The 26,135-nt window shown below is 51.4% G+C and overlaps 1 protein-coding gene across 3 annotated transcripts; it reads left to right on the forward strand.

Annotated features, from left to right (window-relative positions):
* Slc43a1 (solute carrier family 43 (amino acid system L transporter), member 1) lies at positions 1 to 24,757 on the forward strand. 3 transcript variants are annotated; one of them, XM_013029297.1, is made up of 15 exons: positions 1 to 264; positions 1,565 to 1,731; positions 9,538 to 9,715; positions 9,830 to 9,885; positions 10,014 to 10,090; positions 12,021 to 12,113; positions 14,251 to 14,384; positions 16,146 to 16,324; positions 18,067 to 18,213; positions 18,304 to 18,339; positions 18,546 to 18,684; positions 20,795 to 20,936; positions 21,170 to 21,243; positions 23,154 to 23,277; positions 24,463 to 24,757. In XM_013029297.1, the coding sequence occupies exons 2-15, from the start codon at positions 1,578 to 1,580 to the stop codon at positions 24,607 to 24,609; spliced, it is 1,680 nt and encodes a 559-aa protein (XP_012884751.1). In that variant the 5' UTR covers positions 1 to 264; positions 1,565 to 1,577; the 3' UTR covers positions 24,610 to 24,757. The 3 variants fall into 3 exon arrangements, with proteins under 3 accessions (XP_012884751.1, XP_012884750.1, XP_012884749.1); XM_013029296.1 differs by lacking the exon at positions 1 to 264 and adding an exon at positions 945 to 1,007; XM_013029295.1 differs by lacking the exon at positions 1 to 264 and having other exon boundaries at positions 1,228 to 1,731.
* The last annotated feature ends 1,378 nt before the right edge of the window (positions 24,758 to 26,135 follow it).

A 26,135-nucleotide genomic window follows, 5' to 3' on the forward strand; every position in this document is an offset into this window, starting at 1 on the left:
TCGCGGCACCGGGGCGCCTGGCGGAGTTCCCAGCGCCGACGCTTCTCCCCAGGGGTGTGTGTGGGGGCTGGGGTCCCCGAAGAGGCGAGCTCACCGGGGTGTCCTGCCCAAGTTCCGCGGCACCCGGAGGAGACCCCCCGCGTGGGTGCGGCTCAGGGCTGGGCCTGCGGGGATCCCGGGCGCCCGCCGTGCGCCCCGACTGCGCGCTCCCGGGGGCATCCGCGGCTGTCCCAGGCGCCTGCGTCCCCCACCCTACCACCCCAGGTGAGCAGAGGGGGACTGTGGTGGCGGGTGGGGGGTGGAGGAACGGGGGTTCCCCCACCTGCGATCCGCCGAGGGCCATCAGGCTGGCACCCCAAGAAGTGTGGGCGACGGAGCCCGTGGGACCCTCGTGCGGCACTTTGTTCCAAGTGCCGGGGCGCGTTCCTCCCCACCCCTTCTCTCTGTTCTCCGACTGGCCTCCTGTCCCGTCCCTTCCTCGGTTTACCCAGACAGCTGTCAGCGTCGGAACGGGTCTCCCGGGAGCCCAGATTTTACAGACCAAGCTATTGAGACACCCCCCCGCCTCCACCCCTCCCCAAGAGAAGCGATCGGCGCTTCCTTCCCCTGGATCTTAAGTCTTTCTCCCTTGTCCTTCGAGGTGTCTCCACTTTCCAGCGTCGCAGCCCGGGTGTCACTCTCGGGGGTCCCCCCCTGGGGGGAGGCGGGGAAAGGACGAGCTCCCCTCCTTCCTTCGCCCGTCTTTCCACCCTCCCTCGCCCCCCCCCTCCCCGCCGCCGCCGCCGCTGCCCTTATGAAGTCAGCAATCACCGGACTTCCTGCTCGAGCCGGAGCCCCTCTGGGGCGCCGAGGGGGCCCGGCGGTGTCCAAGGCGCGCGGCGCGCGGTGCGGGGCGCCATGCGGGGCGCGCGGGGGGAGGGGGGCGCCTCCGGGCCCGCCCTGGGTCTCCCTCCACGTGGCAGCTGTTGGATTGGCCCTAGAGCGACTGTAGGGACTCGGGTCTCCTGGTGCGGCCGGGGGAGGAGGAGGACGACGACAGGAAAGGGGGGGAGGGCAGGGTGTCGGGGAATTAGTCTCTAGACTTCTTTTTTCTCTCCTGCCTACTTCTGGGGTCGGGTTTGGGGCGGGGGGAGCGTGGAGTGGAGTGGGGGGGTCTATTTCTTGGTACCGGAGGCTGACAAGGGCTAGTCTGAGAACGATCTGCCCTTTTTGTGGGTCTTTGGGGACTCGGGGAAGTTGGGGGTTTGGTTCCTTGGGAGCGGGTTCTAGCGCGCCCCAGCGCCCGGCCGCGCGCCAGGAAGCGGCTGCGCGTCCACAGGACTTCTCCTTGTTTCTGATAGTGGCCAGGCGGGAGCCCAGCGCGCCATGCGCCCCTGGCACTGCCAGAGCGCGCCGGGCCAGCTCGGCTGCCAGCCACTAGGACGCCCCCCAGAGCTCCCTGGGACCTCTGTGAAGGGCTTGGGTGGAGGGGTGGGCCCGAGGGGGTCTCAGGAAGCGACATGATGCAGTACACTTCCCCGGGGCCCATGGGAGGCCCCTCCCTCAGCGCCCTGTTCCTCTGCAGTGTCTCGGCCAGCATGGCCCCCACGCTGAAGCAGGCCTATGGCAGGCGCTGGTGGATGGCCTGCAGCGCGGTCCTGGAGAATCTCTTCTTCTCGGCTGTGCTCCTGGGCTGGGGCTCCCTGTTGATCATGCTCAAGAAGGAGGGCTTCTATTCCAGCTTGTGCCCAGGTATGCCCGAGAAGGTCGAAGGTCGGCATGGGGTGGGAGAGGGGAGGAGGAACAAGGGAGGAGGGGACTGGAGAAAGGACCAGTGGTCAGCTGGATAGAAAGTAGGAGATGCTCAAGATATAGGAGCATTTAGACCCCTAGGAGTTGGAAAAGAGGTCATTTCTTTAAAGGTCACCAGGAGAATTGGTAGAATAGGTGAGCCCACTCTGTTAGGATTACCGAATTCAGTGGTCACTGAATTGTCCTACAGGGGATCCAGATCCTGAGATTGATGGCCAGAGTTTCAGGACTCTGACAGACTTCAGTCTAAAGAGGGAAGTAGCCAGGTAATGCTAGCTACTCAGGAGGCTGAGATCTGAGGCTCACAGTTTGAAGCCATGGCCCAAGCAGGAAAGTCTGTGAGACTCTTCAATTAACCACTGAAAAGGCAGAAGTAGAGCTGTGGTTGTAGAAAAAAAAATGCTAGACTTGAGTGGAAAAAAGAAAAAGAAGCTATGGGGCAGCAGCAAATGTCTGAGTTCAAGTTCTAGTATCAGAAAGAAAGAAAGAAAGAAAGAAAGAAGAGAAAGGAAGGAAGGAAGGAAGCTGCTGACCCCTTGACTTTTTTTTTTTTTAACTTCCAAGACTGTAAGAAAATACATGCCTGTTGTAGCCAACAAAACAAGACAAAAAAAAAGTGGGAGGTACACTAAGAAGCAGAGATGTACCCAGCTGCTGATGGGGCCTATTCTTGCCCTCCCGGCCCAGCCCCCTCTCCTCGCTATACTAGGCTAATGCTCTGCCACTGAGCCACATGGAAGGGCTGGTGGGATTTCCTGCTTGGGTCACTGTAAGAACAAAATAGAAGTAGAGCCCCATCAAGCATTGTGTGAATGAGAACGGTCTACCCTCCCTCCACCTCACACCCCCCCCCCCGGTTTTCAAGTCACCCTTCTCTCCAAGTCCTGTTCAGCCCGATTTCCTCTAGGATAGGGATTCTGGAGTCTGTGTAGTTTCTCTTTTAATCACCTTCGCCTTATAAGAGTGGCCCCAAACCAGGAGTAGGTCATCTACATTCCTTGGTAGCAAGAGTGACAGCCAGAGTTTGTCTGTAGCCACCCAGGTAGAGGGGTTTTCCTTTCTCTTCTGATGTCCAGAGCTTGGTGGCTGTGTTTGTTTTCTGGAAAGGAGAGGACATGTGAGAAGCTCAGCTAAGGGGCTTGGTGGAGTGCTTCTCCTCCCTCTATGCTGGAATTCCATCTCAACTGATGGATGGACATTAGCACACACCTGTTATCCCAGCTGTGTGGGGGGGGGGAGGGGGAGGAGTTCCGGCTAGGAGCAGTGACATGCACCTGTCATGGCCAGTGATTTGGGGAAGCACAAATAGGAGGATCAAAGCTCAGGCCAGCTAGGAATAAAGTGAAACTCAACTTGGAAAATAATCAAGGCAGAAAAGGGGCTGGAGGCATAGCCCAAGGGGTAGAGTACCTGCCTAGAGAGCTCAAGGCCCTGAGTTCAATCCCTAGGGCCAAGAGAGCAAAATGAAACAGCAACAACAAAAGAATGTGGTACGTCAGTTATCTGATCTGTAGAAAAGGAGCAAAAGTATCTGCTCCGTGACACTCAACAGACTTCTCCCTCTCAGAGAGAGGCTGGCTGGGGAAGGACCTGCCCAGGGACAAGACCATCATGGTTCTTTGAGGGTTGGGATCTCTGTTCTGAGCAGTAGTTGCCCCCACTTGGGGCCTGCCCCACCCCTGTCAGGGTTATGGAAGGAAGCAACAGGTGGTACTGAGATAGCAATATACCAGTGCTTCCTGGCTTCAGTAACAGAGCTAGGGGCCGGAGCAGGGGAGTTGGTTTCTGGCCAAGGAAGAAAGGGTGGATTTGTTGAGGAGGAGGCTAGGAGGACTCAGTGCCAGTCACTAGAGACCCCCATGAAGCCCGAGTGCTCTCTGAGTGTCTCCTAGGGACTGGAGAGGATTTTCCCTTTTCTACCTGATGGCTTTGATGCCCGCCAGTGCCCAGGTGGTAGTTTCTTCCCACCTTCTCCCTCTGGAAATAGTGGTATTTTTTGAAGACAATTTTGCTAACGATTGACTTCACCCAGCTGATGAAGTCTGGCAAATTCACACACTCTAGTAACCACCATCATCATAGACAGTATTTAAAATATTTCTATCATTCCCAGAACGCCTGCTTCCTTTTAAAGAGCCCATCTATCTACCCGTGTTTTGTTGTTGTTGTTGTTCTTTTTGTGCTGGAACTGGGGTTTTCACTTGCCTCTTGCTTGCCTTTTTTTGCGCAAGGCTGGTGCTCTACCATTTGAGCCACAGTTCTACTTCCAGCTTTTTGCTGGTTAATTGGAGTCTCATGGACTTTCCTGCCGGGGCTGGCTTTGAACCTTGATCTTCCCGTCTCAGCCTCCTGCGTAGCTAGGATTACAGGTGTGAGCCCTCTACTTCTTTACTTTTTATAGCTGATGGGTAGGCCACTGTATGGCTCTGCTGAATTCAGTTGGATGGTTTCATGTTTTGGCTGTGGTGACTAATGCTTCTATGAACACTCTCCTACACATTGTGTGTGTGGACATGATTTTCTTTTCCTTAGGTCCGCCTCTAGGTTTGGTATTGCTAGGCCATGAAGGTCATGTGACCATTTGGAGTTGCTGCCAGACTTTTCCAAAATGGCTGCATTGTTTTCCGTTCCCCCCAAGCAGTAGATGAGGCTCCCAGTTTCTCCCCACCCTCTCCCACAGGCCAAATGTTTGTCACTGCTTCTCTTTGTGATGACAGCCATCCTAGTGGATGTCAAATAGTATCTCTGGGTTTTTTGTTTTGGTTTGTTTTTCCTAATGGCCAGTGACACTGAATGTGTTTTCCAGCATTTATTGGCCATTACTATATTGCTTGAATGAGCCTTTGCTCATTTTTGAGTTATTTGGCTAATTATTACTAATTAATTAACTTTTAGTGCTGGAGATTGGACCCAGGGCTTTACACAGGAGAAGAATACACTCAACTTGACCACTAACTCTAGCCCCGAAGCTCTGCCTTTTTATTACTGAATTGCAAGAATTCTTTATGCTCTTGGATAAAAGGCCCTTATCTGATGGGGCACCACAGCTCACAGGAGCCTTGTTATTCAGAATTTAGGCAGGGAAGTTCAGTGGGATCACATGCTATATATAATACTCAAGTAACTCAAGGATCAGTTATGTTCATTTGCTAGTTAGCTCTTTAGTTCTATTTGGATCTAGTTGCTAGCTGGATCTTTAGTTGTCACTGCAAATATGTGGTAGAGGTATTATTATAACCTCATCTTATAGAAGAGAAACCTGAAGCTCAAATTCTAAGTAATTTACCTGTCACCCAGCTAATAAAGAGCAGAATGAGGACTGGTCTGGGCTGGTCTGGGGATGTAACCCAGAGATAAGACAAGAGTGAGGCCCTCGGTTGTGTCCTCTGTATTGGAGTGAGGATTCCGCTTCCTTCCTAGTCACTGTTCCTGAGCTTCTTTTGCTCAAGGCGAGTGCTCTACCTCTTGAGCCAGCAGCTCTACTTCTAGCTTTTGGGAAGCATATTGGAAATAAGAGTCTCTTGGAGTTTCCTGCCCAAGCTGGCTTTGAACTGCGATCCTCAGATCTCAGCCTTATGAGTAGGTAGGATTATAGGTGCCTGGTGCTTCTGCTAGGCTTCATGCCAGTGCCTGGATGTTTTGAATCCCAACATCAGATGTTTTGAGTCCTTGCGGGGAACCCAGCCATCAGAAGACACAAGCTACATCTCAGTCCTAAATATTTCCATGTCAGCTGCAGGAAAGTGAAGCTGCAGGCCAGGAAGTGAACACTGCCAAGGAAACTCAGAATGGGGCTGATTTGAGATTGCTCAGGTGCACACGTGGCAGTGCTCAGAGCCAGCTCTCGGGAGTGTGTGTGTGTGTGCATGTGTGTGTGTGTGCATATGTGTGTGTGTGTGCGCACGTGCGCGCGCACGTGCATTTCAGCAGTGCAGCCAATGCAGTCAGGATCTAACCAGAAGTGCACACTTAACCAGGATTCACAATTCTACAACCAGGATTCACAATTCTACCAAGGCTGTGGCCTATTATTTTAAAGTGTAATATCCTTGAAATCTTGGATTTAATGTTTTTGTTTTTGGTTGGTTGTGGGCCTGAGCACTATCCCTCAGCTCTTCAGCTCAAAGCTAGCGTCTATCACTTGAGCTACAGCATCACTTCTGGTTTTCTGGTAGTTAATTGGAGATTAGAGTCTGCCCAGGCTGGCTTTGAACCATGATCCTCAGATCTCAGCCTCCTGAGTAGCTAGGATTACAGGTATGAGCCTCAAATTGAGGTTCTCTAGCTCTCTGCCTCTCCAGTAGCTGGGATAACAGAGGTACATCAGCACAGATGGCCTTTCGTGTGTGTTTCTAAAAATAACGGATACCTATAAACTCCAGAAACCATTCCACACACCAGGTAAATTCATCTTGCCTGTCGTATATACCACTCACCCGCTTTTCCCTGGCCCCCAAGCCCAAACTCTCACTAACTTCCTGAATACACACTTTCCATCATGCCTCGCTTGTCTGAAAGAGAGGATTTGGATTCCAGACTCACAACGTGGATACAGGTCTAAGAGGTAGATCTTGGTTCAGAAATCTGACTTCATCCACCCAGAATGAGACTTCAGAAATGAGCTCAGATTTCTTAAACTCACAAGAGGCCGATGGATAAAAGAGGAGCTGTGGGGTTCATTGGCCTTGCCTGGTTAGCCATGTGGCTGGAGAGGCTGCATTAGCAGCCGGGCACAAGTCCTAACCAAGACCAGCACACAGTAGGAAGCTTATCACACTGTCTTGTGCAGGGGAGGGGAGGCCTTGGGGTCAGGGAGGTCCTGTGGTAAGTCTGCCTCTAAGAGGCTGGGACTGAGTGGCTTTGCATCTGGGAGCCTTGTCTGTGATAGGGAGCCTTGGAAAATGTTCTTAGGTTGTCGGAAGACAATCCTGGTGTAGTTGGGAGATGTTAGCTCACACTTGTAACCCTAGCTTCCCGGGATGCTGCAGTCTGAAGATTGAGGTTCGAAGTCAGCCTGAGCAAACAAATCCAAGAGACTATGATCTACAGTTCACCAACAAAAAGCCAGAGGTAGAGATATGGCTCAAGTGATCGAGTGCCAGCCTTGAGCAAGAAAAACCAAGCAAAAGCACAAAATCCTGAGGTCAAGCCCCAATACTGATAACAACAACAACAAAAAAAGGCAAAACCAGGTACATAGTAGGTGTTGATTGCAAGTTAGAGGGCTGTTGAAGGAAATTTTGGAGCAGTGACAATATCTAACTCAGGGGCTGCAAATTCTAGTGGCCGCTCAGGTTAAGCAAATGACAGTAAGTGAATAAAGAAAGGCAGGTGTACGATGACAGAGTCCATGAGCTGAAAGACAAAGGGACAGTGTGACTTTGAGGAGGCTGGCCAGGTAAGGGGGGAAGCTTCCATTCAGTTCTAGTTATGACTAGATCTACCTTTTTCTTTTTTCTTTTCTTGGTGGTGCTGAGGTTTGAACTCAGGGCTTCCTTGTACTTCTTAGGGAGGTGCTCTACGACCTGGGCCACTCTGCCAGCTCTTTTTGTGTCGTTTTTTTTGAGGTAGGGCCTCCCAACTGTGGTTTTCCTATTTACACTTCCATGTGTTATTGAGGTAATAGGTGTGTGAACCACCTCACTCAGCCATTGGTTGAGATGGAGTCTCATGAGTTTTTTTTTTCCCCCCCTTTCAAATCAAAAGCCTTGAACTGTCATCCTTCAATATCTACCTCCCAAATAGCTAGGTGTGAGCCATTGTGTCTGGCTCATCTTTCAGCTTTTTTTTGTTGGTGGTGGTAGTCATGGGCCTGAACTCTGGGCCTCTGTTGCTCAGCACTCTATCCCTTGAGCCACAGTGCCACTTTTGGCTTTGTTCTGCTTATGGGGTGCTGAGGAATTGAACCCAGGACCTCATGCATGCAAGGTAAGCACTGTGCCACTGAGCCACCTTCCCAGTCCTCTTTCAACGTTTGAATAAACCAGAAATCTGGATTTTTTTTTTTGGTAATGTCCTAACTCCTGATTTTAAAATGGCACCTAAATTACAGTTTCTAACACTCCAAGAGCTAACCCTGTTAGCCAAGCAGAACATGAATTATTATCCTGCCATTTCTTATTTTACCATTTGTGCCATATTGTAGATGTCCAGGAAATGGGTGTCCCTGGTAGAGGAATGAACAATGATCATAAAGATTGCTCAATTACAGGGCTAGTGTGAACCCCAAAAGCTGTGTGGTCTAACCCCCTAACCACTTCCTCCCAGGTGCCTCAACCCTTTCCCCAGCCTCCCGGGTAGCTGGCACCTGTCCCTCCCCTGGGTGGCCTGCACTCATCATCTGACAGGTCTTCATGTTCTTTCTGATGTTAACACACAGATCCAATTACCTAGCATGCCTGCCTGCCCTTTGGTTTCCTGAGGTTATCTGAAGTCAGGGGTCATTGACATCTTTCTTCCCAGCACGCAGGCACTAAGGCATCTCTTTCTGTTTGTTCCCTTCTTTGTAGCACCTAGCAATTTAAGTCAGCCTCCAGGCTGGGCACTGATGGCTCATGCCCGTATTCCTAACTACTTAGGAGTCTGAGCTCTGAGGATTCCGAATTCAAGCCAGCTTGGGCAGACCAATCTGAGAGACTTTTATTTCTAATTAACCAGCAAAAAAAAAAAAAAAAGTGGAAGTATGGCTCAAATAGTAGAGCACTAGCCCTGAGGGAGAAAGCCAAGTGAGTCCAAGGCCCTGAGTTCAAGTCTCAGTACTGGCATACACACACACACATGAACAATATCAACATCCCTTTGTGTCCTGTCATCTCCTGTAAGCCGTGGAGAGCTGCGAGCAGGGATCCCTGTCTTACTGTGGAATCTGCAGCCTCCAGAGTCTCTGCTCTTCTGCCCATTTGCCAGTGATATCAGGAGAACGTGTGAAGTGTTCTGTTTGCTGTCTCCAATGAGGCCTCTTCCTAAGCCTGTGGCTTAGGCCTTCAGTCCCTGATTGTATTTATCAGATAGTTTGGCTCTGAGGCTCAAAGCCAAGAAGTTCTGGTCCAGAGTTTTAGTTATTCAGGCTGGAGTGGGAATGGCTTTGCGCTGCCTGCCTCCTTAGGTGTGTCCTGTTTGCCCTAGTCACAAATTGGGGGCAGGGGCAGCTGCCTCATGACTCAGAATGTACTGGGTTCTACATTGCCAGTCCTTCTGATGGTTTGCTGCAAATCCAGGTCGCAGGGCACCTAGAAGAGGCAATCTCCAACCTTCTGAAAGGTCCAGAAGGCAGAGCCTCGGTTTCATAATCTGGAGGATGGGGTACTTTATCAGCTTAGCTGGCTCACAGGGCTGTTATGAGTTAATACAGGGACTATTTAGAACTGCCTGGAACATAATGACATGGTCATTAAATACTAACTAGTATTATTTAGCAGAATGTTGCTTGTTGGGAAAACTACCTTTGCCTTTGAAGTGAAATCTTGTTACCATTCGCTGATTTTTGCTATTTATTCGTTTATTTTTTGGTGCTGCTCCAGGGGCTTCAACACAAGACCTGGGCACTTTAGCTCAAGGCTAGTGCTTGACCACTTGAGCCACAGTGCCACTTCTCTGTGTATGTGTGTGTGTGTGTGCATGTGTGTGTGTGCATGTGTGTGTGTGTGTAGTTCTGAGGAATTGAACCCAGGGCTTCATGTATGCTAGGCAAGGTCTCTACCACCAGGCTCTTCTCTCTTGTCTTCAGTCTCCCTTCCCCTTTTGCAGCTGAGAACACAACCAACAGCACCCAGGAGGAGCAACACCAGTGGCCAAGCTGCCGCCAGCAGGATGAGATGCTCAACGTGGGCTTTACCATCGGCTCCTTCCTGCTCAGCGCCACCACCCTGCCCCTGGGCATCCTCATGGACCGCTTTGGTCCCCGGCCCCTTCGACTGGTGGGCAGGTGAGGTGGCTGTGCCGGTGTGAGCAGAGGACGGGGGAGGAGGCTGCGGGGAGAGGAGGCTCACAGGTCAAGCCTGTCCCCCTCCACTCGCCCGCCCGCCTTGTGTCCCCACAGTGCCTGCTTCGCAACATCCTGTACCCTCATAGCCTTGGCTTCTTGGGACCCTCAAGGTGAGCGAGCTAACTGGCTTCTTGTGGCTCCACAGCAAGGGTGTGGGGGGGGGGCAGGCTATTTCCCACTAGTTCCTACCCTGGACCACTTAGAGCTCCCTCACCTGCCCTTCTCTCCCACTTTCTAGTTCTGTCGCCGTTGATATTCCTGGCGCTGTCTCTGAATGGGTTTGCTGGTATCTGCCTGACCTTCACTTCGCTCACTGTGAGTGTAGCAGTAGGGCCTGCGGGAGTAGGGGAGAATACTGGGGCTAGGTGTGTGTGTGTGTGTGTGTGTGTGTGTGTGTGTGTGTGTGTGAACTGCAGGTGGGTGCTGAAGATGGGGGTGGGGCCTTGTGTCTATGTGGAGCACTGGGACTAGAGGACAAACAGCACTGTGTCTTCTCTCAACAAGGGCTTCCAGAAGAGAACCAGGAGCCCACCCTTGAGCAAGTAAACTAAGAAAGTGTGCCAGTGGTCATAAGTCCTGGGAAGAGATTTAAACTGGGTAATAGGATCGTGAGGGGGATGGAAGCAGCCCAAGATGTGTAGGCCTTTGACACATTGTAGGAGGGATCCAGTCTGTCTGTCTGTGGGGAGGGGCGGGTGCTGGCCATGTGAGAGGACTAGCGTGGATGGGATGTATCTATGAAGCTGAACTATGTGAAGTTGCCGACCTTTGGCTGTGTTTGACGCACAAACTTGGTGTGTTCCCCTGGCTCGACCTGTTACAGTGTGTGAGTTGTGTACGTGTGTTTGTCTAAGCACGAGTGAGTATGAGGATAAGACTAAAGGCTTAGAACAGTAAGTGGGGTGGGGGTGGGGGAAGGGAAGGTTTCTGCTGGCCTCCTCTGGTTGTTTATCTCAGATATAGCCAAACCGGGTGTTTGTTGGCTGAATTTCTCCTCACCCCAGCCAGACACCTTTAATTCCAGCTGGGGACATTTCACAAGGCTCAAGAAAGCTGATCCTTTCCTACTCACCCACAGCCCCTTCCCACTATGCAATTTGGTTCAGGTCAATAAATCCCTTCTCCCTAGGGCTGAGGCCGGGAGGCTTGACCTCAACCCTGCCTGGGCCAGCCAACGGGGAGGTCCACCCTGCATGCTCAGTGGGCGTCTCCTCCCCTGCAATGCTAGCCAGTGGAAATGCTGGAAGCCTGCCCCACCCCTCCTCAGTGCCACCCCCTCCAGGCCGGCTGGCCCCGCCCCCAGGCAAGATGTCCTCCTGGGTTGCCCACCAGCTGTTGAAGCCTGGTATTGCTCACACGCTCTCTCTCCGTCCATACTTAGCTAGGCCGGCCTTGCCCTCTCTATGTACCTGGCTGAGCAGCGCCTTCGGACTCTTGGGGGGCAGGTGTCCCAGCCCTGCTACCCTCCTCTGTGTTCTTGGCAGTGTGCCTCACAGATAAAAGCATGCCAGCTCTGCCTGAGTAGGGGCAAACTTGGCCTCATGCCTTTCCTCGGTCCACTTCAGGGGAGTGGGGGGAGGGGGAGAATATAATCAATTCCTTACTGATAAGATTTCTGGCCCTGTTTTGCACTGCAAAAATGTGATTTCTGCAACCTGGCTTGCTTCTGCCCATTTGGTCTCATCCTTACGTCCCATACCACCTCTTGATTTGTCCTGGCTCAGTAGAAACTGGGGGCTGGGGTGTTTGGAGCCACTGAGTGTTCACAGGCATTAGGTGCTACAAGGTCCAGCTACTGGCAGAGCCTCGGTAAGGCCTTGGTGACCAGAGCAGCATGAACTTGAGTCCATTTCTTTCCCTTGCAGCTGGAATCTTCTCATCTCTGAAACGAGTCCGAACATACTCATATTTCTTAACCCCTGCCTCATGAGGAATTGAGGGGTATCACACAATAACTAACAAACTTGGGGGCCAGCCCCAGGATTAAAGAGTGAACAAGGCTTCTCTTTTAAGGCACTTCTGGAAACCATGTAGGGGCTTGACGTCCACTGCGAGTGTGTCACAGGGGGTCAGAATGCCGTTTCCCATGTTGGTTTTGCTTGGAAGCTTTTCTCTTGTATCTCCTAGGGCTATCCTTGGTTGGTGCCTGCCAGGTTGGAGTCTCCAAGCTTTCTCAGGCTCTGAGAAAGGGGAGATGTCAAGATGTGTCCTGCTGACACTCACCGGCTCTGCTTTCCTCCCTCAGCTGCCCAACATGTTTGGGAACTTGCGTTCTACCTTCATGGCTCTCATGATTGGTTCCTACGCCTCTTCTGCCATCACATTCCCAGGAATCAAGGTATGAGCTTCTTACAGGGCCGGGGGGGGGCGGGGGGGGGTCACCTGGATTTTCCTTTTGACTTAACATGAGAAGTGGGTGGGGCTGAGAGAGGGATGGGTTTTATGTCAAGTGACCTAGTTCCTGCCCATTAGAGAGAGGTCAATTCCTGCCCTTATAAAAGAAAGCCCTGGGCTGGGAAGGTGGCTCAGTGGTAGAGCGCTTGCCTTGCATGCCTGAGGCCCTGGGTTCGATTCCTCAGCACCACATAAGCAAAAAGAAAAAAGCCGGAAGTGGCGCTGTGGTTCCAGTGGTAGAGCGCTCTGTGGCTCAAGTGGTAGAGCGCTAGCCTTGAGCTGAAGAGCTGAGGGACAGTGGCCAGGCCCAGAGTTCAGGCCCCACGACCGGACCCCCCCCCCAAAGAAAAAGAAAAAAAAGAAAGCCCTGAAGCCGCATGGCATGGGAAGATGCTTTATGAGTCTGACTGAATCCACTTTCCTCCATTTGCCACCGTCTAGATGCAGGCTTTCTTTCTCTCTTCTGGGCCAGACTGGGCATTCTCTTCTGGCCTTACCTGCTCTAATCTATTCTCCCTCCAATCTGCACTCACAGAAGTTTCAGAATTATCTCAGATGGACCACTAGCTCACAGACTTGTTGAAGATCTTCATTTCCAGGCATTCCAGATCCTTGACTCTGGCCCCATGCAGGGTCTTACCTCCCTTCTAAGAGGCTGGGTGACTTGGTCCAAGGTCATACATTGAATCTATACCAGAATAGATCATGAACAGACCAGAGCTTGGCAGATGTGGGAACGCTCAGAGCAAGCTACAGGCCTATTTTTCCCTTTATCAGATGATATCAAAGCAGATCTTTTAGCCTGGTGCTTTAATTTTAATTTTTTTTTTTTGGGTCCAGTCGTGGTGCCTGAACTCTGGGCCTGGGCGCTGTCCCTCAGCTCTTCAGCTCAAGGCTAGCACTCTACCACTTGAGCTACAACGCCACTTCTGGCTTTTTTTTCTTTTTGCATATGTGGTGCTGAGGAATCGAACCCAGGGCCTCATGCATGCAAGGCAAGCGCTCTACCACTGAGCCACCTTCCCAGCCACTGGTGCTTTAATTTTAGCTCCTGAAAGAGGCCAAGATCTGATGATTATGGTTCGAAGCCAGCCCAGGCAGAAAAGTCTGTGAGATTCTTTTCTCCAATTAGCCAGCAAAAATCCAGAAGCAGAGCTATGGCTCAAGTGGCAAAGTGCTAGCCTTGAATGAAAAAGATAAGGGAGAACACTGTGGCCCTGAGTTCAAGTCCCAGTGCTGGCACACAATAAAAGCTCTCTTTTGACTTGAGTTATGACACATCACCCCTCAGATGCTAGCCTGGGAAGTTAATTTGTTAGACTCAAGGGCACTTTTGTTCAGCTTCCTCAAAGGAGTTTGAGAGTATGCCTGCATAGGCTGAGGAGCCAGTTCCGAGCCCCACACTCTGGCGGGGTGTGGTTCTGTACAGCTCTGCCTTATTCCTAAGAAGGATAGAACCCCTAGATCCCAAGGTCAAAGAAGAGCAAGGTTTCTCCTAGCAGTGACTGGAGGTCTGAGCAGGGTCCTGACAAGAGAGCAGACATCAGCCAGCTGGGGTCACCCAGGCAGAGCGTGTTGGGGGCAGGGCAAGAGAACTGACATCGTTTCGTGAGCCTCTCCCGTCTGTGAGGTTCACACGCTTGCCCTGAAACCCAGTCTGTTCAGAACTTATTCTGCTTGGAGTTAAAAAGCTTTGTACACCTTACCCCTTCCTGGGAGTGCCTAAAAAAAAAAAAAAAGATGAGAGAAGACTGCTTAGACTCAGCGTTGGCTTTCCTGCAGAATCCTATCAGCAAGGGGGACAGGTGAACCCAGAGCATTAATTTCCCTTTGTACAGCATGTGAAAATAAGGACCCACTGAAGGGTCTATGGACTCATAGTTCAAAGGTGTGCACCTTTTCGAGGTGATAGCTGAGATTTGCAAGCCATGGAGTGGGTATCCGGCACACATTGTGGAGACCATGCCACACTGTTTTAGCATGGCCTGGTGGGAGAGGGAGGGGGGTGGTGGGCTTTCTGGGTCTTTCTGTGATGGCATCTAAGGCCTGGGTTCTCCTCCCCCTTCCCCCCAACCCCCCAGCTCATCTATGATGCTGGAGTGCCTTTCATGGTCATCATGTTCACTTGGTCTGGCCTGGCCTGCCTTATCTTTCTGAACTGCGCCCTCAACTGGCCCACGGAAGCTTTTCCAGCCCCGGAGGAAGTTGACTATACGTGAGTGCTGGGGCTGGGTGGGGGAGAGAGTTGGATGGGAATAGAGTCTCCCTGTGCTTCAGAGAGCGAGGCCGAAGGATGTAATGTTGAGACATGGATTCAGCTTTGGAATGGGACCTGGCCTTGGAGCTGAGCTTTGTACATCCTCACAGAACCCCCAGCTCTGCTTTCTCATCTCTCTTCGGTGGACCTGGTTCCCCGACCTGATCACAGGTGTTTCTGAATAATGAGCTGGCACGTAACAGGTGGTCAGGACATGGTGGCTATTATTGTCCTTTCTAGTTTGGGAGAGGGTGATCCATGTAGGAGGCACCTTGGCAAGAGCATTAGCTGCCATGTAGCCCCCAGAGGTAGGATGTAAAGGAACCAAACATGCTAACTTATGGTGCAACCTAAACCCCAATTCTTTAAAAAAATTATTGCTATTATCAAGGTGATGTACAGAGGGATTGCAGTTACATAATTCAGGTAAAAGTATATTTCTTTTTGGACAGTGTCCTGCTTTCTCTTCATCCCAACCTTTCTTACCTCATTTCTGTGCAGCATGGCTGGGGCTGATGATCTTAGACCAAGCACAGAGGCTGGTGGTCGTACAGTTGACATTTATTGGGCACCTACTGTATGCCAACACAATTTTCAAATAGCTGTATGATGTAGTGGTTAACTCGATTCATGAAAAAAAGTATAGAGGGTTGAGTGTTGGTGGCTCATGCCTATAATCCTAGCTACTCAGACAGCTGAGATTGAAGCCAGTCTGGGCAGGAAAGTCCGTAAGACTCTGATCTCCAAATAACCACCAAAAAGCCAGAAAGGGTGCTGTATCTCAAAGTGGTAGAGCACTAGCCTTGAGCACAAAAGCTCAGGGACAGTGCCCAGGCCCTGAGTTCAAGCCCCAGGACTGGCACCAAAAAAAAAAAAAGTTTAAAAAATAGTACAGAGAACAGTTACTTTCTGAAAGTCTTACCATTGAATCTGAGTGACACAGCATCTGAATTTTTTTTGTTTATTGTTTTGACACTATCAGACTTACTCAGGGCTTTGTGCTTACTATACAGGTGTTTCACTACCTGAGCCATGCTGCTAGCCCCTTCTGCTTGGCTTGTCAGATAATGTTTTGCCCTTCTTTCGCAGGCTGACCTAACCTGGACTGCAGTCCTACTTTATGCTTCTTGTAGTTGGGGTGACAGATGGGGTACCAGCTTGTTGTGTTGTTATTCAGCTGGGGTTGCTCAAGCCACAGCCTTCCTGATTTCCAACTCCTGAGTAGCCAGGCTTACAGGTGTAAACCACTGCCAGTCTCAATTCTTGAGGCTGGCTTTTTTTTTTGCTGGTCCTGGTCCTGGAACTCTTGGCCTGGGTGCTGTCCTTGAGCTCTTTTTTGCTCACGGTGAGTGCTTTACTACTTTGACCCCGCTCTACTTCTGGTTTTTGAGTGGTTAATTGGAGTTTAGAGTCTCATGAGGACTTTTCTGCCCAGGCTGGCTTCGAACTGTGATCCTCAGATCTCAGCCTCCTGAGTAGCTAGGATTCTATAGGCACGAGCCACAGGTGCCCAGGGATGCTGGCTTTTTGATGGGAACAGATCAAGTGAAACAACTTACCTATCCTTCCATTTATTGGGTGCCTGTGTTCTTCTCCCCATCCTGAGGAGCTTATAGACCATGTCAATGTCCAGTAAAAAGATGTAGGATGACAGCTGAGAGGTTGGAGTTGGGTGTCCTCCTGGCTCATTGGCACATGATGTGACCTGACTACCGGCAGGAAGAAGATCAAGCTCATTGGCTTGGCCTTGGACCACAAGGTCACAGGAGACCGCTTCTATGCTCACGTGAACATTGTGGGTCAACGCCTGAGCCAGAAGGCCCCAAGCCTGGAAGAAGGGGCTGACACCTTCATCTCCTCCCAGGATGTTCGTAGCACCTCAGAACACCTTCCAGAGAGTGAGTATCTGGTCAAGGTTTCAGTCTGGGGGACCTAGGGCGGGTCCATTCTTACTCAGCTCAGTCCACACAATACTCCCATGTGCAATTGGAGCATAGCTGCCACTTACTTGCAGATAGAGAAGTCAGTGTGCACACAACTCTGGAAAGTTCAAACTCAGGAATATTCTACAGGGCTCCTTGGGTAAAGGGTAGAAGAAGCTTCCATCATGGGGCAGGGTCTCTGGCCTGCAGGGCAAACTCCAAACCTGTTGCATCAGACACAATCTAGTTCAGAGAACCTGCAGGCTGGGCCTTCCAACACCTGGCTGACCTTTGCCCGTGCTGGCTTCAGGACGGTCTGCGTCTACCTGCTAAACCACTTCTCACGGGACTGCTGAGCCCAGGACTGGTCAGCTTTCTGTTTGTTTGTTTGTTTGTTTTGCCAGTCCTAGTGCTTGAACTCAGGGCCTGGGCACTGTCCCTGAGCTTCTTGTTGCTCAAAGCTAGCATGCTACCACTTGAGCCACAGCGCCACGTCTGGCTTTTTCTGCGTACGTGGTACTGAGGAATGGAACCCAGGGCTTCATGCATGCATGCGAGGCAAGCAGTCTAGCACTAAGCCACTTTCCTAGCTTCTTGATTGGCTTCTTGATCAGGGGAAGCCTCACAGGCTTCTGAGTGAGAAGATGGAGTTTGAATCCTGCTTCTCAAGTATGCCTTTGCTCTCACCTTCCTCCACCCTTCTCCCTTCTCTCCTTATATTAGGGCTTGAACTCAGAGCCTGGATGAGGTTTCTTAACTTTTTTTGCTCTACCACTTGATCCACAGTTCCACTTCTGGCTTTTTTTGCTTGTTAATTTAAGAGTATCAAAGACTTTCCTGCCTGGGCTGGCTATAGTTCCTCAAATCTCAGTCTCCTGAGTAGCTAGGATTACAGGTATGAGCCACTGATGCCTGGTAAACCATCTTCCTCCTCTCTCCCTCCCTCTTCCTTCTCTCCCCCTCACCACACACTCTGTGCTGGTCCTGGGACTTGACCTCAGGGCCCAGGCACTGTCCCTGGGCTTCTGTGCACTCTACCATTTGAGCCATAGCTCCACTTGGTAGTTAATTGGAGATCAGAGTCTCACGGGCTTTTCCAGGACTAGCTTTGAACCATCATCTTCAAATCCTCAGCCTCCTGGGTTGCTAGGATTCCAGACATGAGCCACTGGTGCCTGGAAAACCTTCTTTATCTCTTAAACTAGATTAACAGCACTACTCAAAATTAAACTAGAGCTTATCATACACACCCAGTGGGGAGGTTCATTGATATCATGGTCATGGAAGCTCCAGTCCAGCCTATCCCCACAGGAGCCCCAGTCAGGCCCACTTGCCGCTTCCAAGCCATGTGAGCACAGACCACGTAGTCCTCTTTTTCAGCTCTAGTTCCCTCACATTTAAAATGTGGTCAAGCCAGGTACTGGTGGCTCACACCTGTAATCCTAGCTATTCAGGAGGCTGAGGTCTAAGGATCACAGTTTGAAGCCAGCCCAGGCAGAACAGGTCTCGTGAGACTCTTATCTCTCCAATTAACCACCAGAAAACAGGAAGTGGCCCTGTGGCTCCAAGTGGTAGAGCGCTAGCCTTGAACAATAAAGCGCAGGGACAGTGCCCAGGCCCTGAGTTCAAGCTCCACCACCGATGGCGGGGGTGGGGAGGGAAGGGAACAAGAAGGCTTGGGGATTCAGTAGCACCTCTCCCCCCCCCCGTCTCCCCAGAGTCTGTGCCCTTCCGCAAGAGCCTCTGCTCCCCTATTTTCCTGTGGAGCCTCCTCACCATGGGCATGACCCAGTTGCGGGTGATCTTCTATATGGCCGCCATGAACAAAATGCTGGAGTATCTCATCACAGGTGGCCAGCAGCCTGGTGAGCCTCTGCTGGGACCCTGGAGTGGGGGGGGTTCCAGGCTGGCCACTTGATTGACCTCCCCTCACCATGTCTCTCCTTTGCCCACAGAGACCAATGAAATGAGACAAAAGGTGGCAGACACAGGTAGGGAGAAGGAAGCAGGGCCCTGGCCTATACCCACCATGTCACTGTCCATCCTTCAGGGGCTGGGCCCACTCTGGTAGCCCCGATCGCATCTAAGAATGTGGGTCGCCGGGAGGTGATTTTGAAGCTCTCTGTCCTCTGCTGGAAGTGGGTGGCAGTGCCCACTGGTCTGCTAGCCCCCTGACCCCACTTCCCTTCCTGCCCAGTCGGGTTCTACTCCTCAGTCTTTGGGGCCATGCAGCTGTTGTGCCTGCTCACCTGCCCCCTCATCGGCTACATCATGGACTGGCGGATCAAGGACTGTGTGGATTCCCCAGCCGAGGGCGCTGCCCTTGGAGATGCCAGGTGACCCACACAGGGATGGATGGTGCTAGCAAGTGGTCAGATCCTTTCAGGCTTTCTGTACGTGGACACATAACATCTCATGTCATTGTCCTGAGAACCTTGGGGGTAGAGGTACACCCTCCCCCCCACCTTGTATGACAAGATGAGGAAACTGAAGCTGGAAGAAGCATGGCTTGTTTGCCAAGAAGCATAGCTGACGTTGCGCGTTGGCTGAGCCAACCTAAGTAGGAAACTTCTCTTTTGGGTGTCAATACTGGGGCTTGAACTCGAGGCCTTGCGCTGTTGGTTGGCTTTTTCACTCAAGGCTGGAGCTCTACCACTCAAGCCACACCTGCAGCTTCCCACAGCAGCTCTCTAATGCAGATACACGATTGTCCTCTCTTGGCAGATGAGGAGGTTGAGACCCGGGGTTATAGAGTGAAGTGACTTGCCCAAGATCACATGGCAGGTTCCAGAATCCATGTCAAAGAGGATACACTCTAAAGCTTTCTTAAGGCAAGAGGGAGGAAGAATTGGTTTATTTATTTATTCATTTAACCAGCCCTGGGGCTTGAATCCAGGGCCTGGGCTCAAGGTTTGCTAGTGCTCTACCGCTTGAGCCACTGTGCTACTTCCCGCTTTTTCCAAGTAGTTTATTGGAGATAAGAGTCTCACAGACTTTCCTGCCTGGGATAACTTGGAACCATGATCCTCAGTTGTCAGCCTCTTGAATAGCTAAGATTATAGGCATGAGCCACCAGCTCTCAGTGATAGAATTTTTTTTTTTACTCTGCTGTGGGGCTTGAACTCAGGGCCTGAGCATTGTCCCTGAGCTCTTTTGCTCAAGGCTAGCGCACTACTACTTGAGCCACAGATCCACTTCTAGTTTTCTAGTGGTTAATTGGAGATAAGAGACTCATGGACTTTACTGCCCAGACTGGCTTCAAACTGTGATCTTCAGATCTCAACCTCTTGAGTACTATTATAGGTGTGAGCCACCAGTATCTGGCTCTCTTACATATTTTTTGCTGTGTAGCACATCACCCCATATTTCACTAACAGACATTTATCACGTGGTTGACAAGAGCTGGGGATGAGTTAGGTGTGGTGGTTCTTACCCAGGGTGTCTCATAAGGGAGCCTCCTCTGAAGTACTGTCTGGGCTTGGAGATGGCTTCCAGTTCAGTGTGTGGAGCTGCAGACAGGGGATCCAGATCCCCACGTGCTTTCTCAGCCCACTCTCAAAATAGCCAGCTGGCTTCTCTGAGAGCAAGCTAATCTTTGTTTTCCCTCTGTTTTCAATTTATGTATTTAATTTTATTGTAAAGATGCTGTACAGAAGGGTTACAGTTACATGAGTAAGGCAAAGAGAGCCAATTGTAGGAGTAGCAAAATATCATTTTTGTCATCTTCTATCAGTTCTTTAAGGTTGGTACTGAAGGAAAGGCCAAGGATCACTGGAGGTGTCTTATTGGCTGAAGGTCTCTGTTAGGTCTTGGACTCAGGCCTTTTGACTGCTTTGACTCGTGTGTGTGTGTGTGTGTGTGTGTGTGTGTGAGAGAGAGAGAGAGAGAGAGAGGGAGAGGGAGAGAGAGAGAGAGTCCAAACCATTCCCCTTTGTCCTGAGAGGATGAGAGGTAGAGAAGGCATCTTGAGAATAGCCCAGTAGTTTCCGTCTCTGCCCTGTAGTGCCCCAGATTCCCTCCCTCCCCTCCCCCACCTCCCTTTACCCTCTGCTCCCCTTTGCCAGGGTCCATTCATCATGCTCATTTGTTTGGGATAGGTAAACAGACTGCCCTTACCCCAGCCTACTGCCCTCTCTCCTCCGCTGGCCTCAGAGCCAGATCGTGCCAGAAAGAGGAGCCTGCTGGGTAGTCAGGGGCCATGCCCTTTCTAGAATGGTATCTGCTTTCATTTTCATCCAGGCTTTCCCCATCCTTACTCCTCAAACTCTGTGTGTGTGTGTGTGTGTGTGTGTGTGTGTGTGTGTTTCGGCTCTTGCAGTGTGGGTTCCTCCCACAGAGGACTGTGAATCTTGGAGAAATGGTTGTCCTGCACATTGGCAAGAGTTGGGGCCAGACTGGGAATTAGGGAGGTGGAGGCAGTGGCCAGTGACTGCCTGTTCTCCTCAGGGATGGAGACCAGACCAAGTCGACCAGACCACGCTACAGCAAGATCCAAAAGTTAACCAATGCCATCAACGCCTTCACCCTGACCAACCTTTTGCTGGTGGGTTTTGGCATCACCTGCCTCATCAACAACTTACACCTCCAGGTACCTTCTCTTCCTCCCCGATTTCCCCCTCTGCCCCCCCCCCCCAGGAAGAAGCCTGGTTCTCTTCTACATCCGGGTTCTTCCAGGAAGTAACTGGAGTTGATTGGGTGGGTGGGTGGGTCTAGGTGAGACTAGGAACGAGTAGATGGTCCAGTGAGGCCCTTGTTCCTCTTTTGCCTGCCCACTCTTCCCTCCTTCCCTCTCTTTAATCTCGTCCTTCTCTTTGGTTTCAGTTGGTGACCTTTGTCCTGCACACCATGGTGCGAGGTTTCTTCCATTCGGCCTGTGGGGGCCTCTACGCTGCTGTGTGAGCCACTTAAGCTAAGCCAACCTTCCTGAGCGTTGTTTCCCCCCTCCACCATCCCCAGAGCCACAGCTGAAGGCAATGGAAGGTGCCCTGGGTAGCGTCCCTTAATGCACCCAGCCATCTTCCCTGGAGTACTGACATCTTGTTGCTGGTGGGGACCTGGGGAGCTGGCTGCTCCCTGCCCTGCTCAAGAGCTCTTGTAACGATCTGGAGCTCCCTTGCGCCACAGGCCAGCCCGGAGCCCTTCGGGGTCTACTGCCTGTCCTGCCTCTCTCACAACAGCAGCTGTGCACCTCCCCGTGCCTCCCTTCCCCCATGCTCTTTCCCACTTTCCACTGCCAGGCACTGTTGAGGGACTCCCCTTGCGTGGGTGAGAGATAATCAAGGCCATTACAGTGGCCGGGAGAAGAGGCCAACTACTGTCCAGGGCCTCCTCCGAGGCAGGCCTGGGTGGAGGGCATTCAGCCTCTGGCCTGGTTTAAATGCCATTGCTGGCCTGGCAGAGGGCACCTGCTCCGATTCTTTTCCTTCTCTGGCTTGCAGTAGCCTGGCTCTGTCTCTGCTCTCGCCCCACATGCGGTCCTGCTGACTCTGCACTTCCCTCAGCCCACCTCTCTCTCCTCCTGGACTTTGTTTCTCTGCAACCTGGCTTCAGGCTGTCCTTGCCTCTCCATGGGGTCATGACAGTGGCCACCAAATGGGCTTCTCAAGTCTGCCTTTGCCTCCCTGACTATTTCTTTCAATGCTGGGATCCAACCCCCAGCCTCATGCATGTCAGGCAAGCGTTCTACCACTGAGCTTCATCCCCAGCCCTGCCCTCAAGTCTCTTTTAAACATGGGCTGGGCTACCAGCCTTTTCACATTACTCAGTGGCTTCCCATCTTCTCTCACTGAGCAGACTCCAGAGACTTTATTACAGCTCCAAAGGCCCTAAAGATCTGGCTCCCAAGACCTTTCTGCTTGCTTCCTTACCCTCTCCTTTTCTCTTCCTTCCCTTGCTTTAAGCTGCAATAGCCACTTTCGGCACTGGAAACCCAAGCATGTTCTCTGCTCAGGCCCTTTGCGCTTGCTGGTCTCTTTTTTTCCCTTTAGAATATTCTCCTGGATTCTAGAAGACTACCAGTTTCACCTTCTCTAGGTCTTTCCCTAGCTGTCATCTTCTTGGTGAGGCCTTTTCTGGCCAGCTTACCTATTCTTGTAATGCCTTTGGTCCTTGTACTTCCTGCTTTGGTTTTCTCTTTAGCTCTAAGCCCTACCACTACGTATTTATCTTGCTTCTTGTCCGACTGCCACCTGTTCTTGACCAAATGCCAGCTGTGTGTGTGTGTGTGTGTGCGCGCACATGTGTATTGGGACTTGTACTCAGGACCTGAGCACTGTCCCTTAGCTTTTTATTTAAATCTGGAACTCTACTACTTGAGCCATACCTCCACTTTTAGCTTTTTGCTGGTTAATTGGAGATAAAAGTCTCATGGACTTTCCTGCTCAGGCTGGCTTTTGAACCATGAGCCTCCTGAGGAGCTAGGGTTATCAGTGGTTGGCCAGATGTCACATCTACAAGGTGTCATTTCATTCATTGCTTTATCCCCAGTACCTCAAACACTGCCTGATACATAGAAAGCAAACACAGCCCAGTGGGGTTGGTGTTGTTCCCACGATTAATGAAGGAAGTGAGGCCTAGAGAAGTTGAGCTACATATTATTATCACACAGTGAGTGTGTCTCAGAACCCAGCTTGCTGGCCCCATAAGTTCAGGGTCTCAAGTTCAGGGATCCAAGCGCATATGGTAAACCTGAACTCTAAGCACCTGCCTGGCCAGTGCGGTCAGCGGGCAGGCTGGGGGGGAGGGAGGGGTTCTGGGCCTGAGTGAATCACACATGTCCTTGACCTGAGCTTCCCTGTTTGGACAGGTTCCCATCCAATCATTTTGGGACGCTGACAGGCCTGCAGTCGCTCATCAGCGCTGTGTTTGCTCTGCTCCAGCAGCCACTCTTCATGGCCATGGTGGGGCCCTTGCGTGGAGAGCCCTTCTGGGTAAGAGTCTCGTCGGTGTTGGGGGAACAGGAGCTACTTTCCTGGGTGTAGTGGGAGGAGAGTCAGGGGTCAGGGCTTGTATGTAATAGAACCCCTCACTCCCCTTATGCCAGCCAGGAGACACCTCTGAACTCCTTAATTTGAGGGTTCCCAAGATGGCTGTACCTCAGAAAACCCCTGGGCCTCTTGAGTAGCTAGGACTATAGGTTGGAGCCACTGTGAGTGTCCAGCGGGGTCTGTTTTTAAGGATTTGTGCACTGGTGCTGTCTTGATCCTCAAGTGTGGGTTCAAGAGCTCCTGACCTCCACATCTAGGGTGAAGGCACCCTCTCTCTCCAGCACTGCCAGAAGTTTCCTTTTCATGTAGCAGGGCTCCGTTCCTCACAAGGCAGTGCCATTATTACGGGAGGCTTTCCTTGCATTGAGCTGTCGTCTGTCTCCCTGACATTGATCTTTCTACCCTGTGGGGCCTCACACACCACAGGCCTCCCACAAGAACTGTGATGAATTAACTGCTCCTGCTCACTGGACAGTTGATGTGTGCCAAGCCTTCTGTGTATCTTAAAAAAAACAAACAAGAAAGAAAACCAAAAAACTCAAAAGAACTTAATCTTTGCCACAGTAACCACAAGAAGGAGGCACTTAGTGTGCAAATTCATTACCCAGAGTCACACCGCATCATGGAGAATGGAATGTGAACCAGTTGAGCCCCTGAGGGCCACTACCCCTGGGTCTCATTGGCTGTCTGTCCTTCAGGTCATTTGTCCATGCCTCAGCAGGCCCCCCTTGAATGGGAGCCCACTGGCTGGCATCTGCCAGACCTGCAAGTCCCATCTGAAAGGCAGCCTGCCCAGCCCGGGCATGCACAATAAACCATCACCTTCCTTCTGTCCAACCGGAGAGTACCATGTAGTATGGGCACCAACTAGGTGCTTGCTGTTTGCTAGACACCCCCTCACCGCCCCCCCCCGCCCATCTTCCTATCTCAGCTGCTTTGCCAGGATGCTGGTGGAACATAATTGTGTCCACTGATGACTAGCTGTAGCCCAGGGCTGGAGCCACAGCCCATGTGGAGTCTTAGACTGTGTTGGAGTCTTAGACTCCGAGAGTCTCCTAGGAGAATAAGGACAAATCATTGTCGGACTTTTTTTTTTTTTGACTTTGTTTCTCTTTCCTCATCCTGAAGGTCAACATGGGCCTCCTAGCACTCTCCTTTCTGGGATTCCTGCTACCTTCCTACCTCTTCTATTACCGTGCCCAGCTCCAGAGACACGTCACTGCCAACTGGCCCGACCCACAGAAGGCTCTTAGTGTCCCCAAAGTGGCCGCATAAACTCTGGAAGCCAAGGGAGCTGGATGGCAAGCCACAAAGGGAATGCCCCGGAGGACTTTCTACCTGTGGGAGCCAAGCCAGGGGCCGTGCATTTATAAATACCGAGAGAAGTTCTATTTTTGTAAGGACCTGCAAAAACAAAACAAAAAAAAAAAGTGGAGGGAAAGAAAACTCTTCTGCCAAAGGACAGCCTCTGTGCTACCAGGAATGGACCTTCTTTGGGTTGGAGCAAGCCAAGAGTTAGAGGCTGCCCATTCTCCAGAACTTTGTCTTAGGGACCAAGAACAGGCAGGCCTCCTTTTTTTTTTTTTTTCCCTGGTGCTTCCCTAGGGCTCATGGGTCCTGAGGTTGCAGCTCTAAGGAGTGCTTTGTGTCCGAGCATGCATGCGTGTGACAACCTTCCCCTCAGAAGAAAAGGGCTGAGAGGCTGGCTGTGTCACAGATGGGGTAGAGACAGGGAAGGAATCAAGCCCCTTCCAGGGGCTGGAGGGCAGGTTCCCTCCCTCACGCTGCTGCCTGCAGGTCTTAGAGGAAATAAAGAAGGAAAGTGAGAGTCTGGCTGGTGCGTTCTTATACCTTGGGAGAGTGGGGACAGGGAGTGTCTTCCTGCCCCCTGTCCTGCCCCCTTCCCTCTTTCTTATCCAGGCTCAGTTGTCATTACCTGAGATGCTAGTAGTGCCAGTCTGTTCTGAAATGGCTGTGTGGTTGTTTTTAACCATGTACCCGCTCTGCATTAGTCCCTGGGAGGAATCTTCAACTCCTGACCTCTTTCTCCTGTGTTTCCTAGGGTTTGGAGTAGATAAAGCAGTTGGCTTTTCTCCTGTGAGTTATCAGGGCTGGATACTTGAAGAAGGTTAAGGAAGCAAAGGAGGATGCCAGTAGTTCAGGACTACAATCCTACTATTCAGGAGGCTGAGCTCTTGCGAATCTGGTTTCAAGACAGCCAGCCTGGGCAGGGAAGTCTGTGAGACTATCTCTAATTTACCACCAAAAGGCCGGAAAGTAGTGCCGTGGCTCAAATGGTAGAGCACCAGCCCTGAGAGAAATAGCTAAGGGACAGTGCCCAGGGTCTGAGCTCAAGTTCTAGTGTTGACACAAACAAGAACTATGTTAAGAAATGACTTCAACTTTTGCCCCAATGCACTCTGGGGCCTGCTGAAGCAACTCCTATTTGTAGTTTTATCTTGCTTTATGCCAGACCTGCACCTGCTTGTGCCCGGGGCATGAGACTTACTGACTAGACTAAGGGGTCAGAAAAGAGGGACAATGGATGCTTGTTGGGAAGCTATTTATTCCACACAGGTGCTCATTTCCTCCCAGCTACACCCAAGGCCTCTGTGTCGTCCTGTTCTGTAGATTAAGGCACTAGCCCAAGGGCACACAGTGGTGGGTGGTGGAGCCAAGCAACCCAGGCCAGATCATAGTTAGAGGCCTCTGCTGGGCCATCCAGCAGAAGGGAGGCCCCAGGCTTCTTCCTACTTCTCCTCGCTTGCCCTCTCTGAGCTAAAGTGGTCTTAAGGGCCTGA

The sequence above is a fragment of the Dipodomys ordii genome, unplaced genomic scaffold, assembly GCF_000151885.1.
Source record: "Dipodomys ordii isolate 6190 unplaced genomic scaffold, Dord_2.0 Scaffold117, whole genome shotgun sequence".
NCBI lineage: Eukaryota > Metazoa > Chordata > Mammalia > Rodentia > Heteromyidae > Dipodomys > Dipodomys ordii.